The 18,755-nt window shown below is 33.0% G+C and overlaps 1 protein-coding gene across 4 annotated transcripts in view; it reads right to left on the bottom strand.

Annotated features, from left to right (window-relative positions):
• Positions 1-18,755, bottom strand: part of Grm8 (glutamate metabotropic receptor 8) — a 795,023-nt gene that overhangs the window by 141,325 nt on the left and 634,943 nt on the right. For all 4 annotated transcript variants that reach the window (XM_028762574.1, XM_028762573.1, XM_028762575.1 and 1 more), the window contains one exon: positions 2,322-2,458. In XM_028762574.1, coding sequence (XP_028618407.1) covers positions 2,322-2,458 — 137 coding nt within the window. The remainder of the gene's footprint in view (positions 1-2,321; positions 2,459-18,755) is intronic.

The following is an 18,755-nucleotide window of genomic DNA, read 5'->3' on the forward strand; positions in this document are numbered from 1 at the left end:
AGCCACATAATTGCCCAGGTGACAATATCTATCAAAATATTATTACAGTAAAACAAAACAAAACAAAATCTATTCATTTCTCCTCTGTGACATGTAAGTTTTGAGTGTAGAGAAAATATTTCAACTGATAGAGAATAGGAACTGATTCTGTCAATATTTTAAATGCAGGATTCTCTGTAAGATTGCCACATATTGTCCTTGCTTCCTCTCTTGCTTCTCTCTCCTCTTGTTTTGAACATTCTAAAGAAGACTCAATTGCCTCTTCTAAAAGGACTTCAATTCTCTACGTAATTCTCAGAATCCCATGGTTAGACTGAATTCTCAGACAGGATGTAACATATGAGGCAGTGCTTATGGGCTGCATGTACATGAAGAAATGGACTAAATGATTTTTTATTTTATTTCCTTTAATTTTGATTACAACCATGTAAGGTGGTTGATACTACTTTCACCTTGGAGTTTATGAAACTAGGGTAAAATAATGCTATACATTATGCAAATATCTAAAGCAGAATGCCTATAAATCAGTCCTTCCAAAAAACTGTACTCCTTCAAACAAGAGTCTGTTCCAATTTCCCAGAAGAGTTATGTGATTTGTCATGATAGTCTGGAGACTCCAATCCTTGCTATATATCTGCCCTCCACAGCCTTATTCACTGTCTTTCCTGAGAGTGGCAGTGTCAGTTTTTCAATAAGTCTAGCACTATTATATAGTATAAACAATCACCAGCTTGCATGAAAAGTTGTACAAACTGCTGAGATATATTTATGTGAAATAACAAGGCTGAATATAAAACATTTATGCATCGTTAAATGTACATAAAAGAACAGCTTAAGATTCAACACTGAGTTTTAGAATATACAAATTATACATATAAAGAAGAGATATGTGTGCTCATTTTTATGACTATTACTTAGGACTCTTAGCATATTATAGGGGCCTAGCTACTCTTTATAGTACATGACAATTTCAAGCAATTCAGTTTAATATGTAAATTCTTAACCAAAACATCATGACAAGCATTTTGATGTTGGCAAAGGTCAGACAAAAGTAGCTTTCCTACATAAGCCATTTTCAAGTTTTTCTTGGTCGTATTAAATTGACTTCACAGAAACATACTTCCAAAATATGTCTGGCAAAAGGATATCGATTTTCAGATTATAAGTAATCTGTGACATTTTTCATAGTTCAGTTTCAATAAATCAATTTGGGTTTTGGAACAACAGAAGAGGTTCACAAACAAGCTAAAGTCTTGACTGGAGATTCGGGCTTGCCTTTTGTGGTAGCTAGAAGGCAAGCCGCCTCTGCACGGCTGAGCGAGAGCTGTTGTCGCCGCCATCAGAAATCTACTTCCAAAAGACAACTATGGTTCTGCAATTTATTATCATCACTTCTTTGCTGTGAACTTGGGTGGCAGATACTACAAAACTATGTCACTTCACGAGACATATTTGAACATACAGGAGGGGAAAAATGTATTAGAAATTCATCCGATGCTTTTGAAAGGTGTCAAATGCTCTTTATTATATGGCTTTGAGAAGACGACATTTATTACAAGAGGAAATTAATTGCACATTGCAAACATGCAACAGTGGAGAATCAGTTTCTAGGTCAGGAGAAATATTTTTACAGGCATTTTATGGCCCACAGAGAAAACATTGCCTATTTTAATCATGCCTTAGTCTCAGTGTTGGTTCTAAATATTCTTAGGCCTTTGTAGAGTGATACATTATAAGAAAATTCCAGTTCTCCATTGAATCAGCAGGATACTCTCTTCTATACCTAATTCAGTGTGTGTTCATAGAGCTGGACCTGTTAAGATGTGAAATAAGTCTTTTTAGGTGGGATGAAAGATGCTTCAAGCCCACACTCTCACCTCTAACCCTCCCCATGTAGAATAGGTTTTCCTAGACTTCTTTTCACCTTCAAGCTCCAGATGGCTTCATAGACCACAAACCTTTATGTTTTTGTCAGGTGACATCAGGGTATATCTTGTTTCAATGTCTCCCAGGCATTCCTTTCTTAATAGGTAGATTTTCTGGACTCACACTGATGAAAACTTGTTTGGTCTGTTGGAGTCCCCCATGAGAAAAATTGAGTTCAGCTAAGTAGCAAAACCCAGACAAATAAATGTCAGCTCTCTTAGGCACTGGGAACCCACTTTAGCCTGGGCTCTGAATGTCTAGTCTATAGAAAATTTGACCTCTGTTCTTATAGATATTGTAAGAGTCCACTAAAGATGATTGAGTCTAGTGCTTTAAAAGGAAATATTCCCCTTTAAGAGTTAGATACAATAATACATGTTGATAGTGATACTTGCTTTTAGATGAAGTTGATTGGTCCAGTGCCCGATGATTTTGTATTCTGTACTTTTGTTGTTTATCTGATACTGAAAGATATCGTAGCGTCCAGGAGCATCTCCATTTTCATTAAAAGTGACAGGTGTACCAGCGCTGCCTATAGAAATTAGGAAAACACTGTTAATAATTTAATAGTTCATTGGGCTTATTTTCCTTTAAGGAATAAGGAAGAAGGGGTAGATAAAAATACGTGTGTGTGTGTGTGTGTGTATGTGTGTGTGTGTGTGTATACTAAGTGACTTGGAGATTTTAGTCCATGCAATGTCATTCCTAATAGTATACAAGAAAATCAATTGAGATAAACATAGAAATAAGGACTTTATTGTATACATTAGAAAGTAAATGGTGAATATCTAAGCTAAATAATATACATACCAGCTAAATAGATAAAAATTAACAGTCTGAATATTCAATAATAGCTGCATAGAATGTGACTTAATAGGGAAATTTTACATGAATATGGCACCTATTGTGTAATAGAAACTACCAGTGTCAACACAAAATCAACAGAACATCCCGCCAAGAAACCTAAATGTTTGACTCTGTGGCAAGTTCAGCTCCAATATGAAGGAGGTGCACTGTTGAGTCCAACTGCTTCTGAATAGATCACTATAGTCTGCTCTTGGAAAGCTCTGCTGGGCAAGATAGAATGAGCAGTGGAGAGGCTCTGCTCAGACCATCAAAGTCCCAAGATGCACTGTGATGACTGTAATGGTGGCAAAACAGTAGGATGTAAGAAATTTTGTCTCTTCTAAGTTCCACTCTTTTTGGAAGCTTTCATCTTTTCTCCTGATAACTTCTGCTCACTTTTACTTTCCCTCTTATTAACTTTTTCATAATCCCAGGTGTGGGAGTCAAATGCAATGAGAACACCAATGTTTTCCCATTCCATCTCACTGAGCTTTCTACACAGACTTTCTTTTTCTCTAACAGCCCTTAGACCTCCCTTCATCTTCCTGGGTCATTCTTTCTCTACTTGAAACATTTGTTGGACAGCAATTCCTTTATCCAGTGCCTACCTTTCCTCTGAAGGACCCCTTTCCTCAAAGGATATTGGATTTCATTTCTCTTCTGCAATGCAGTTTCCTCTTTTTGCTGGCCCTTTCTATATTATAGTCTCCAAATTACATACAATTAACATTTAAATAGGTAGACATTATGTATTTTCTTCCTACAATGGCTTTCTTGACCTATTTGCAAAGTTTACCTTAACTACTTATAAAAACAAAATATAATTATCAAATGACATGATTATAGAAATATAATAACTGGGTTCTGTATGAATTTATGGCCAGCTGCTTCTGCATATTATTTCTCCAGTTAAAAGAAAATCTGTTGGTAGTCAAGTGAATGATAGAGTCACTGTCCCAAAAATAATAACTTCTAATTTAGAGACTTCAATATCATTTTGATATTAACTTATACCAGATTTGGCAATGGATTAAAGAGGAATATTTGAAAGTGGTAAAGAAAATTGATTCTGAAATAAAACAGCTCGAGTTCAAACTCCCAGTTCTATCAGTTGGTGGATATTACTGTTTGTGATATATTCTCAGTTTCACTGTATCTTAATTTTCTTATCCATGACCTAAGCTGATAGTAATCCTACACAAAAAGTTATATGACAAATGGACCAATCTGTTTAAATATGCAGTGCATATCACATAAGTATGAAATACTATCACTCTTTTCTCATGGCAGTCTTTGAGCAAAATAATTTTTATGACATTTATCTCCCTAATCCTTACAACTTTCAATAGAATATCATATAAAATGAGACTCCAATTCCCTCAGTGCCCCACATTTTAATTCACCATTTTCTCTTTCACACATAAGGCCATCTTCCTTCTCCTAACTTCTCTTAATAATTTGTGGCTCAAGTCATGAACTTGTAGAAACTTGATCACACAAAACTGGTTAGACACCCAACTAGCACTTCCTCTCCAACCTGAGTCAACAAAAATCTTCCCTTTTCTCTTCATATTATACTATTCACTATAATTATGACCTTAAATTAGTTTGAGAGATATTTATTGAGAGGCCACTAAATGTTCAACACAGCACACTCTATTTTTCTCCCAAATGGTTTCCTTGATATAAAAAGAACATATATGTTATCTTTGTAAGGACTGCATTAAAAGGAGGTGCAAGTTCTAAAAGAGAGAGTAGAATTCTGAGATAAAGTCAGGCATGGAAAGATTTGCCCTAACTCTAAGGAAAATAGTCATATGAAGCTGAGCAAATATGTTAACTAGCCATATGGCATGGCTTAGACTAGTTTACATGGAATAATTGAGTCATGCGATAGCAGAAATGAGTCAAAGCTATTGGTCTAGGGATTCATTCACAGATAATTCAGTATCGGAGTCATTATTTTGGGCAACTTGGGTGCTGGTAGAAAATCCAATGATTTTGTTGAGTCTTGTTTTCTTAATCTAACATGGTCATGGCTAAGTATGCATTTGAATTATTTCAACCTTCTCATAAAAAGAACTAGCACCATTGAATATTGACTCTGCCCAAACAAGTCCACTAGTTCTCTGGATTATGAAACAAAGAGCATCCTTGAAAAGCTAGGAAGGACTTATAAGTGGATTCTTTTCCACATGTTTGCCGTTAGTTTAAAACTCTGAAACTGGCCACCCTGAAAAAACAAAACTAAGTTGCAAATATCAACTCAAATAGAAAAACTCAAATATCTATAAATGTTTTAATGACAGCAATGGTAAAAAAAATATAGCAAATATATTTGAATTGAGACTATTTAGATATTTATTTATTTATTTAATGTAAATTATACCCTATCTAATTTTCCCATTTTATTTCATTTTATCTGGCACTCTAGGTATTTCATACATTTTGTAATATATTATACTTTTTAAAATGCTTTCCATCCATATGGACCTATGAAAACAGGAGAACAAACACATAAATTTGTGAGGTGACATTTTTACTAGTCAGGAACTGCCCTCAGGGTCTCAACATCTCCTTGACTGTTCAATAGGAAATGTGTAGAAAAATTACATTTTTATTACTCAGCATATCATGAACTTCTAATATGGTTCTGAAGGGAAATTTTTATATCAAAATGTTGGTTCCTTTGGGTGTTATGAGGAAAGATAGTTTGTCTTGGGATTTGGAGATTGAAGTTTGATTTCTACATCTTCAATTTAACTGTGTGTATCTTAGCAAGTGACCCGATTTACATACAATTCTTTTTTCATCTCAGACACTATCATAATAATATCAGCTCCTCCAAAATACCCAAAAGGTGTATGACATGACATGTATGAAAAGCACTTAGTATGTGACAGACAAACAACAGAACAATAAAAATGAAAACTGTTCTCAGTTGAGCTCACTGTTTGCCTACACTTCCACTGATTTGGTTCATGCTGTATTGTTTCCTCATTTGGTAAAAAAAAGGAATGTGGAAATAATTTGTTTACTTTTAAATGTAAGAAAGATAAATCTATTCTTAATTGTCACTCTAGCTTGTCTTTCTTTAAACATTACTTTTTTATTTCCCATTTAGTGACAAATGTTACTGGTTAATAATCTCATCCAAGTAGAAGAAACTAAGAATGAAATCAGTTAAATTATTAGTTTTGCTATCCTTAAAGATCATTTAAACAACTGGTACAAATCCAATATGAAATAATAATACTCAACAAAATTATTTTTTTATGCTTTCCTTCCTTTAATCCAAATTATGAGTATGCATTACAACCAATAAATACAATCTAATTTTCAAACTGAATTATGCCACAAAATAAGTGTTTGGGAAATTGAACACTCTCTGCAGACCTTATTTCTCCTCTTCCTTGGAAGACTTTTGCACTGCATTTGGCATATCTATCTATAGCTACACTTTTGTTTTATTAGCTCATAGTTTTATATTTACCTATTGACTTCTGAATTAGCTCAATTCATTCCCAATTTTCATTTTCCTTCTAACTTTCTTGCACATCATCATCTGCTATAAACATCTCCATCTTAAATTTGTTCTGCATAGTAAATATACTTTGTAATTCACCAGCCCTAGTTGGTGGTAACCACTTTAAAAGAGAAAAATCAGAAAACTCTCCTCACTGGAGTAGCTGGTGTTTCTTCTTCCCAATCACTGTTCACAGTCAAAGCTGCTCCCCTGGACTCTAGTTAAACTTGACTGAACACCTTTCACTTGTTTCTTCCTTTGAAGTTTAAGCAGACAAACAAGTCTGACTGAGGGACTAGTAGAAGCCAGATCTAGAAATAAGATCCTAAAATAAAAGTCACATTCTTCCATTAGGGAAAAATATAGGAATACCATTACTCATATCTCTCAATTAGTAGACCCTACCTCCAAAATACTTCTAATTTGCAGATTTTTTTCTCTTTTCCATTAAGCTGCTCCAGACCACTATGATATTTTTATGAACACTGACAGAGTACTTGGTATTCATACTGAACATTCTTGTACATTACTGACCCTTAGCCAAAGTATAATGTAAGAGACAAATCAAACTCCATGGCTTCTCTCTTTAAAAATCATTCAGTGACTTCCTATGTAATTTATATTAAAATGTAAAAGACTTCTGATGAGGTTCAAAGTCCCTTATTTCTCTTGTCTAACTCATGTTCTATATTTTTCCACCCTGGTCTTATTCTCTTCCAAAGATTATGAAGCTTGTTCTATCTCAGAAATTTTATCATCTCTTCTTTCTTCTTGCATTCATCCATCAGATCTTTAGAAGAGCCTCATTAATATTCATATTCTATTTAAAATAGCAGAGTAAATTCCCGTCCAATAGGGTCAGTATCCTATCCCTGTCACTCACTATAATATACAGTATTTATTTCCTTCATGACATTTATATGTATCTAAAATATACCAAGTTTTTTAACTGACTTGATACACAATGCTGGATTATATCCTCAGGATTAAGGAAAAATTTCCCAGCATATTTCTTACCATGTAAGTAGCACCAGACTATGGGTTAAGTATTAAGAGTCCATATTCACTGTTTCCTTAGTACATGGCATGGTTACAATTGCAATAATTCCACTCAGGTGTGGCCAAATGATTAGTTGTAGACAATCTTATATGAGGGGATCCTTGGGCAATTGAAAATCCATCATAAATATCATAAGTGGACATCTGTATTCTTTCTCTTTCTGAATTCTCATATGGAAATGAGATTGAAAGTAAACTGAGAGTCTATATCTTAATGATGGCAGAGTTTTCATGAGCCAGAATTGCAGAGTGAGGAGGTCTTTGCTACTACTGTCATTCATTCAGTCTTTTACACGAGTATAAACAATTTATTCTGTTTCAGTCACTTGCAGTAGACAACCATAACTAACTGCCTATTATGATGAGTTCATAATATTTAAAAATCGACAAATGTAATCAGATTATCAGTAAAAATGAATGCTTCACATCATGTTGCATTGTTCATTAACAACACTAGAATTATAAAATTGAGAATCAAAGACATGAGAATGAATTGATAACTGGTTTCAGAGTTTTAAATTTCGGTGTCAATTACTATAATATACATATAAAGTGTATGATGTGTCTATATATATTATACATAGTAATACATGTTACATGATGTAAAATCATTCACTAGCATTCCATTGAATATATATTAATGCTATTTTTTTTTCTAAATGACTACAAAGATTCTCACATAATTGGATATTCTAATAAAAACTAAATATAAAAGTCTTTAAAATTTCAGTTTTAGTAAAAAACGACAACTTTTCTATTCTGCTGTATGAAAAATAAGATAGAACAAGAAATATAATTGAATGGCATTTTTGATTCTCTGAGCCAAACCTCCTTGATTTTTCCATTAAGAAACTGAACTTAGAACAGGCTTCCCTCTTGTGGAAATGTCTTTATGATCGTTGGATTAAAAGTGCTTTATGATTGCAAAAATGTCACCATTGTTAATGAGTCGCCCCATTTGAGAAATAGAAATGCAAAGTATAATTGCATTTATAGTACTCAAATAAGCTGACTGAACTTTTAACATTAAGAAAAGACACATTTCTTTGTGATACACATCTCAGGGAGGCAGATATATTAGGAGGTTTAAATGAAATCTCTTGTAAGAAAAGTGACCAAAGAGACTATTAAAATATCAAATGTTTGGTTAAAGCAAATGAATGGGATAAAAAGGCAATTATAATTAAATAAGATTAAGTCATAAATCTTAAGGGAAATTTGGGAACAAAGAAAAGTATCCCACTGTTCCACAAACTCAATACATTCTCTCATTGCTCCTGAATGTACTCAACACACTCTCATTTTGTACAAGAAATTTTCTCTTATTGCCGTGCCAATGAACTTCGTTATGATACCTTTGGATGTCCTGAATATCTAATACCTAAGATTTTGCACATGAAACATTCATTGAAGAAATAACTGTTTCTGTTAATAATTTTCTGACACTGATGTTGACAAAAACATGAGAGAGGCAAATAAAGGAGGAAATGAGAAAAGGAAAAAGAGAGAAGCATTGACAACAGACACTTAGAAGAGAACTTTAATCAAATAGTTCAGTGTGTCTTTTGCATCAGAAAGAGTGTCTTGCTACTTAAATTTATAGCTGATTTTAGTGATTCCTGAACTGAATGATTTTATTTCCATGTAACAATCTTAAGTCCAAAGTCAAAAATTTATTAGTTCATATTTTTACTGAGACCTTTAAATTTATCATTTTCAAACACATTTAAATCCAATTGTAGTTGATGTGTGAGATACAATTTCACTTTTATATAAGACATTTCTGTTTAAGTTACTGTTCTATTACTGTAAAGGGACACGATGCCCAAGACAACACTTATAAAATAAAGTATTTAATTAGGACCTTGTTTACAGTTTCAGAAAGTTGGTATAAGATTGCCATGGAGGTAAGCAGACATTGGTGTAGTGGTTGAGAGGTTTAAATTTTGAACACCAGGCAGTAGGCAATGAAAGAGACACTGGGGCTAGCATAGGTTTTTGAAACATCAAAGCCTAGCCCCACTGACACATCTGCTCCAAGAAGGCCATCCTCCCAATCCTTCACAAAGAGCTGTACTAACTGGGAATCAAACACTCAAATATATGGACTTGTGGTGAAGAGATGGTCCAGTTAATATCACTGGCTGCTATTCCAGGAAACTTGGGTTTAATTCCCAGCACCTACATGGCAGCCCACAATTCTATGTAACTCCCCTTCCAGGAGATCCAACATCCTCAAACAGATATACATATAAGCAAAACACAAGTGTACATAAAAATAAAAATTAAAAAATCAAATACATGGGCTTATGGGCCCATTCTCATTCAAACCATCACAGATTCATAACTGAACTTTTCAATTTTTGCAGTGAATCACTTTATCCCCATGTAACATTTTAATCATAAAGTCTAAAAGTTATTATCTCATATTTTTATTGAAATTTTTAAAATTTATAATTTCCATGTGTATTTTCATCCAATTGTAATTGACTCATAAATTTAGATGAAGGTAGAATATCAATTTTTATATGAGGACAACAATTTTTCAAGTTTCTGTTGAATTCCTTCTTTCTCACTCACTGGACAGCTACATTTTATTTTGTAGCTGAGATCTAAAAGGAAATTGTTCTGTCTTTGCCTTTGTTATTCCACTGGCTCATTGGTCTATTTTTCATCCAATATTATTTTACACAAATTATATAGATCCATACAAAGACTTAAACTGAGAGGGAAAGTCACCTATTCATCCTAAGAATGTGTGCTTTCTCTTTGCTTTGTGCTCTTCTGTGTAAAAATTAGGACCATCTAAGTGGCTTAGGATTGGAAAATGGTAGAACAAAGAGATTATCTAGGGAAAACTATATTTTTATACTGTCTTCCTACTTTAGAGTTTCTGTTTCCTGATGATCATTTAGTATTTAGTTCTTAAACATGTTTTAAAATCACTTTATAATGTATATTTTCTTTTCTCTAGTCTTTTAGTTCTCTAGTTTTTGGTAAGTATTAAATATTAAATGCAAGACCTTACACGTATTAATAATGCACTCTACCATGGAGCTACATTTACAGGTTTATCTAAACTTTGTCTTTTCACAATAATTCCCAGTTTTGTAAATAATATCATGCATATGATCATTTATATGCATGTTGCTAACATTCAAATCTTTCACCACTGTGAGCATATCTTAACTAACATTACCTAAAAGTTTCCTACAAGTATATAAGATACAGCTGGCATCTTTACGGATGAGTGCTAAATGTAGAATTGTTCTAAACAAAAGGTGAATTTATTTTTCATGGGACATTTGAGACTGTGTGGGAATATTTTTACCTCATGATAAAATGATGGAATTGACAACTAATGGAAGAGGTTAGAGATGTGCTGAATGCCCAGACATTCCAAGGATGTGTCCTATAAGAAGGAATGACTATCAGAGAGTAAATCATAGCAACTTAGAGATGCCTGTGGCTTTCCAGTATGCATAAGTTATCATTAGATTTCATTTACATATAAACAATCATGATATATACGAATACTTATGCTTTTGATTCTCACTGTATAAATTTTAGGTATTTAACATTTTTTCTCCATATTTTTATGCTATGCAAAACTTACTCTTTTATGACTGTACTCTTAAAAATTATTATATTTGATTAGTTTACTTTGTGTATGTGTTAAAGGGATGTTTGCCACAGTGCATACAAGTATGTCAGGTAATAATATGTTAGAATGGTTCTCTCCTTTAACTATCTAGAGACTTTGATTTGAACTTGGGTGCACAGTCTTCACAGCAAGAGCATTTCTGTGCTGAACCGTCTCACCAGTGCTTCCTTCTACAATCTTTATTCTACCAAGAGGAGGAGTTGTGAACATTAGCATTGCTTTTGACTCAGTATAGTTTTTGATCTTATTTCTTGACAAATGTTTATCAGTTTAAGAAAGCAGTTTTTATCATTGCTTTTGACTCAACATAGTTTTTGATCTTATGTCTTGACAAATGTTGATCAGTTTAAGAAAGCAGTTTTTTATTACAAATGCACTATATTCTTGTATATTTTACTGCATAAGTGATATTTTATATACATTGATATGGTTTTCATCTTATATTTATATTTCATCTTATATTTTTGTATTTTCTAATGTTACATAATATAATTGGAGATGAATTCACTGATTTCAATGTATCAAATTTATGTACATCATTAGTTCAATTTTCCAATGTTTTATTTAGAATGATTTCATTCATACTCATGCCTAAAACAACCCTGAAATTTTTGTTATAATATTTTTTGTATTTTGCTTTAGGTATTAGATTGTATATAATCTGAAAATATGATGTGATCAATAGTTCTTCTATTACTAGAAAATATTAATATGAAGTCATATCAATATTTTCTTTGAAAACTTTATAGAAGACATATTTGAAGTCATCCCAAATACCCAGAAGAGAATAAAACATTCAACCTGGTTATATGATATTCACATAATGGAATATCACATTTCAGTCAAAACGATTAACTACAGAGGTGGTCACTAATGTGAGATGAATTTTATCAACACTAGTTGAAAATGTACATTCATAAAATGTAATTTACAAAATTATCAAAAGATAGTTTTTAATTTCAGATATTTGTACAGAATAAAACACAAGGTTATGTATATAGATCAGTGGTAGAACATTTGCCTAGAATGAGTAAGGTTTGGGGCAAGGTAATATTTTAAATATGTAGCGTATCCAAAATGAAATAAACAAAAAATATTGCAATTAAAAACCCAGCATGTCAGCTGGGCAGTGGCGGCACATGGCAAGAATTTCAGCACTTGGGAGGCAGAGCCAGATACATGTCTGAGTTTGAGGACAGCTTGAACTACAGAATGAGTTCCAGGATAGTATGAAATAAATAGCGAAACCCTGTCTTGAAAAAACAAGAAGAAGAACAACAACAAAACAGTAACAGAAACAACTAGATAGAAGGAAAAATCAATTTTAAGGTGTAATGGGAATGGCATGTATAAATAGCTGTCTGACTTATGGATGAACACATTTGTAATAAATCATTATTGTAAATATAATTAACAATCTTTTAGTGTATTTCATAATTAATATTTTAATATTTTCAGAGTTTCTATCAGTTACCCAAATACAGACAGCCTTAGAGAACTGATGAGGAACTGTAGGAAGGGGGACTGGAATGGGGGCAATGGCTGGACTGTAAACAATAAAAGCAAAACAGAAAAAAGAACAGACACCAAAATGTCTTAAAAGTGAGTAGTATATCAAATAGTAGAGGTCTGCTCATTTCTGACATTAATTTATGGGTGGAATTTAAAAAGGACATAAATCATTTATTTATAATGGACCTAATTTTCTGTAATTACAAGAACTGTCGATGTATATTAAGCTACGGTGATGAATATAAATTGTCTCTGTTACTATAGTGATTTGGGACTCAGTACTGAATGCACAATAATTTGGAAGACATTAAAAAAGAACCCACTGAAACATTTGAGAAAATAGCCATAAATTAAACCATAAAAATATAAAATGACTAGCATATTCATTCTGGGCCTTGCTTATTACTTGAAGATAAGGCCAAATATAATATAATATAATATAATATAATATAATATAAATATATAATTTAAATATAAATAAATATATATATTTCAAGTCTAAATGAATAATTTTAATTATTTAAGAACATCATTTACTGTTACTATTGCTGCAATAACTAAAATGTAAGTAGCTATTAATTAAAAACTTTAATTGCAAGTCTCTTAAAATTGTCACATAATATTTTAAGTTGTCAATATTTTTGAAAATATCAAAAAGTTAAAACATCAAATTAAAAAGTAAATATTATTGATGCCAAATATTAGTAAAGCACTTAAGGGTATGTTTTATTCTTTACTCAAAAAAAACCCTTAAAGATATTATTATAGGTGGGTCAGAGACTAGTAGCTCTTAATGATCTTCCAGGGTCCCAAGTTGGGTTCCCAGCACCTGTATGAGACTGCTCACAACCACCTATAACTCCAGCTCCGACAGAGTGACACACTCTTCTGGTTTCCATAGACACTGTGCTCACTTGCATATAACCCCATGTATGGACACACACAGATACACATTTAAATTAAAGAAAATTTAAATATGTGTAATTACAGAGTACTGTTTAGCAAGTGGCATATTTCAAAAGCTAAAGTATCTGGACAAGTTTATCTTTAGAAAGAAGCTATACAAGAACAAAACTTAATTAAGCAATAAATAAAATATACTTAATGATTTAACTTGTTATCATAATATAGGTGAATACATATGTACATAAATATATGTTCTTAGCTGACAAAAAATTTTAAGCATGATGACAAATTTTTAAAATACCATAGAAAGAAATGAACATTTTATTGTAAAAATTTAGAAATTCTAAATTAAATGCCAAATACTTTAAATGAATGAAAAAAATATAATACACTAATGAAAAAATTCTTAACTTGTAAGAATCTCTTGAAATTAAAATTTTAGCATCTAGCACCAATGACAGGAAAAAATAGAAAATTCAAAAAGATAAATCTTATAATTCTTTAAGGGGTTTTTGTATTTCCTCTTTAGGGCTTCTACCTGTTTACCTGTGTTCTCCTGTATTTCTTTGAGGAAGTTATTTATGTCTTTCTTAAAGTCCTCTATCATCAATATGAGAAGTGATTTTAAATCTGATCCTTGCTTTTCCAGTGTCATGGGGTATTCAGGACTTGCTATAGTGAAAGAATTAGGTCCTGATGATGCCAAGTAATCTTGGTTTCTGTTGCTTATGTTCTTGTTCTTGCCTTTCACTATCTGTTTATCTCTAGTACTACCTTCATTCATTGTCTCTGACTGGAACCTGTCTGCTCTGCTATCATGGTTGTGTCAGATCTCCTCAGAGTTCATCTGTCTCTGTGATCCTGTGACCCTGAGATCCTAAGTGTGATAGTTCCTGGTAGTCAGGCAGCTTCTGGGATCCTGAAATCCTGATGTGACCAAGCTCCTGAGATCCTTTGATCTTATTATCCTATGTTCCTGGGCATGTTAGAGTTCTTGGGAGTCCAGCCTCCTCTGGGTTTGGGGGTATCAGGTGCAGAGCTGGTGCCCTAGGACTGCTCCAGGTGCAGACCGGAAGGGTCCTGTGCCACCATGAGGGAGTTCCTGGGTCCCTGCAGGTCCCAATTACCCCCTGTTGGGGGGTGGGGGTTATGTAGCGGCCTACACATCTATGATCCTGGGAGTGTTTAGAGCTCCTGGGAGTCCAGCCTCCTTTGGGTTTGGGGGGATTGAGTGCAGAGCTGGCACCCTAGGACTGCACTAGGAGCCATAGCATAGAGTTATTAAATTAACAGGCTGGCTAGCCAAAGACTGGTAAGATTCTGCACAGAATCTTACCAGCCTAAGACAGAAGGGCATTGCTTTTGATAATGCATAGTCTATGATGCATAAGGAAGACATTCTTGGCAGAACGACCTAAGACCGACTCAGTCTTGTTTATGAAATAAAAAATGGGGAGATGTGGAGAGTTTTTGGGGCTGCTTGGCAAGAATCTGACATGGGCCATGGACAAAGAGATGAGCTGCTTGGCAGAAATATGACATTGGCCAAGGACAAGGAAGTAGGCTTTAGGCAGGAATCTAACAGGCTAGAACAGAGAAGTAATTTCAGGGAGGAATCTAAATCTTAAACTAGAACAAGGAAGTAAGCTTCAGATGTGAAAATGAATTTGGGCTAGGACAGGGAAGTTGGCTCAGATATTTTGGTCATCCTGATAAACCCTTAGAAACAGTGATCATGGAAGTGTTCACAGAATTTAATTTATTGCCTTGCTTGTTCTTTGACTACTTGTGTTTATTGGCTTGTTTGTTCCTTGAATATTTGCATCTATTGTATTGCTAGTTCCTCAACATAGAACTGACCTTAATACTTGCATGTAATTAAAATGGTATAAAAACAAAAAGAAGGAAGGGGAATCAGATAGGGGTGTTTTAGGTAGGGAAAATGGGGACAATGGATGACATCTGAAATGTAAATAAATAAAATATTCAATAAAGAATAAAAATAAAGTTAAAAAAGGAAATTTTTGCATTTCAGTGCTTATAGAAGACATTGGTGAGAAGAAATATGCATATTCAGTCTGTTTTTTTTTTTCTTACAAGAAAAGTTAGATCAAATATCTCTAGGGTGAATTTCCATGAGATACAAGTGCTAGCTCTTTCATCATTGATTGTTGTTTGTTTATAGTTAAATGATAGATATATAAGCTAAGACAACATGCAAACACTGTTAATAAAGACATCTGCAAAATATACTCATTGCATAATTTTAATGGAGAAACAAGACAATCAAAATGTATACTAACATAAAAATCTAAAGATCTGAAACTGAAATATGTAAATTTATCAGTCAAACATGGATAAATAGCCACATAAGGTAATGTGGTATAGCCACTGAAATGGTCATATAAATACATTATTAATATGGCATATGACTGTGGTATCTTTTCTAATATATATATATATATATATATATATATATATATATATCCATAAGATACATTTACTTTAAACTGATACACATAGATATAGCTAGAATTTAGAGGATGATGATAGGTAGATAGATAGATAGATAGATAGATAGATAGATGATAGATAGATGATAGATGATAGATAGATAGATAGATAGATAGATAGATACATAGATAGATACATAGATAGATACATAGATACATAGATAATAGAAAGATATAGATGCAGACATACCTTCTAAATTCTCATATTTTCTATTACATTACCCACAAATACAATAAAGAATGTCTGTTTGGTGTTAAAAAACAAAATGTCAAGCTTTAAGTCTTTGTCCACGATATTTTCAGCATATTATTCACTACAATTTCCAGTGAAATGCCACATAGAAATGATCATCAATTAGGATAGCCTTACTACTTTCATTTAAAAAGACAAAAGGATATATTTTTGATGGTTCCTATAGGAAACAACCTACTGTCCTTTTAAGTGTCATTTTATGAATTGTATTTTAAGGCTGGAAAATTGAAAATGGTAAAACGTCATTAATAAATGATCTACTATAATCCAAAGCTGTAATGCTTCCCACATCTTTAATTGTCCCAAAATACCCATCTCTAACTCACAAAAGGCACATGAAATAAGTCCTGTCTGAAGGCTATCTCATTTCTCTTTGGAATATTCTCTAGGTCCAGCTATCACCCCTTCTCATTTATCAACTGAATAGGTTTCCTGACTCCGCAGGCTCTGAATCTTGGTTTCTTGTTTTCTATGTTCTCTTTGCTTTTGCTCAAGTCTGCTTATTCTCAGTGTTGCCTAAAGCCTCTATAAGGAACTAATTTTCTCTTCTGGCTTAGAATATGTCCTGGCAAGGCCCCTTCCTCTGAGCTGCTTAGTATCGGTCCCTATGTTAGCTTCTCTCCTCCCAGCAACCCACCAGCTTCTCTTTCCTTTCACAGAGATATGTGATCCCTACCATCTTGATTGGTACCATTGCTAATACTATCAAACCATAATTGAGTCATTATTTGCTACATATTATAAGCTGGGGTACAGCACAGCTGTTGAGCATGTGCCAATCAAGTATGTGATCATCAGTTTTGATCCCTGCTGTACCAAATTTTTAAAAAAGGTGAAAATTTGTAAGACCATTCATTAGGTATCAGTAATATTTTCTTCAAACTAAGAATGTTTACTGTTGACATCTGCTGATGTGATGTTTGCTTGTGTCGATGATGTTTGTAAGAACAGCCATCTGAAGGAAAAGAGCAATTGTAGAAAGAAAGCTAGGGCCTGTGATAGCCCTGAGAAACCAGGACTGTGCTTGTTCTCTTCTCTCACTTGGGAGAGTATTAGCCACAGTACAAGATGGGTAGAGGAGTCAGAGATGAAGATTTCAAAAGGTGCTACACTGTCAATAATTATTAATTTTTTAAAAATCCCTCAGTGCCATGTTTATGAATGGAGAATAAATCAATAATCTCAAATCAATAACATTGTTCATTCAGATATCTAATTAACTCAGAAATATAACTTTTTTTTTTGCTCATTGATTTCATTAAAGCTTTAAAACAAATTAACCAAGTTGACATTTTGTTTTTGTCAACATGAATTCCTATTTGAAAAGAATTAACACCCTGTAGCTATTTATGTTCATATTGGTGATTGGCATCAGACTTTAGCTTCATAGTTGGCTAATTGAGGAATTGATCTGATTTGTACAACAAAATTTCAGAAAATATAATATTCAAAATCATTAAGCAAACATGATTCTTCCCACTTCATTCCTTTTTAATTGGGGTCCATGTCCATTGTGGTTGTCCTGCAATTATTTGTTCTTGTGAGTAAAACTAAAATTTGGGTAAAAAATGAAAAGTAAATTTTAGAAGTAGAAATAAATTTTGATGAGAGCTAGTGAAAAACAAATAATTCCCTGTTATGAATGTCTCATTTTTATCTACCTCTCTCCAAGAACTTGGGTGCACTCTAAGAATCAGAACCAATTTGGACACTCGCACATCAAAATATAGAACGCAGATGGTTAATCTTTCAATAACCTGCACACAGAGAATAACCTGGTCCCTGATCTTGTCCTGACTATTAACTGGTTTACAGATGCATCTATGAGTACTAGACTCCTCACTCCATTCAACCACAAATCATTCGCTAACATAATAGTGAGTAAAACAATGTTTGCTGAAATGCTGAAAAGACTATGAAATTTTCTAAACATACACCAACATCTACTTTTCATCAACTCAATAATGAAAGCAGAATATTTCTTCTTTTATGAAGTTGATATACCTAGTTGTTGAAGTCGTTCAATTTTCTTTCATTTTTGTATTCATAAATTAGAGCCTACTTATTCCAAAATGAATCCTTCAAAATGAAAGCAAAGATTCTCTTTGGAATGTTTATGAACTTCTACTTTTCAGCCTTTGATAGTGTTAAGTGTTTAATGCTCTCTGATTTAAATCCCTTCTAAAATTGAGTTCTCAAGTTGATGGAGATATTTTCATAATTAAAGTACCCTCAGATTGATGTAAACTATTTTTGTTATTTTTAAATCATAGCTATAGCCTGGAAAAATAGAGTATATAAAATACACTAGAGAAAAGACTCTGATAGGCCTTTATATCTGAAGCAAATAAAATCAGAGGCGACAACTATTTTTATTATTTTGTCATCTGATAGCTTCTACATATTGTATTCGAATATTTTTAACTACTTTATAATTAATTATTTTGTTCTTTTAAACACACTTTAAACATGAACTGAGTTCAAGTCATGGTAGAAAATCAGGAAAACAATAAAAAATGCACAGTACTTGGAAGTACATTTAATGAACTA

Source organism: Grammomys surdaster, unplaced genomic scaffold, assembly GCF_004785775.1.
Source record: "Grammomys surdaster isolate TR1022 unplaced genomic scaffold, NIH_TR_1.0 134, whole genome shotgun sequence".
NCBI classification, from domain to species: Eukaryota; Metazoa; Chordata; class Mammalia; order Rodentia; family Muridae; genus Grammomys; species Grammomys surdaster.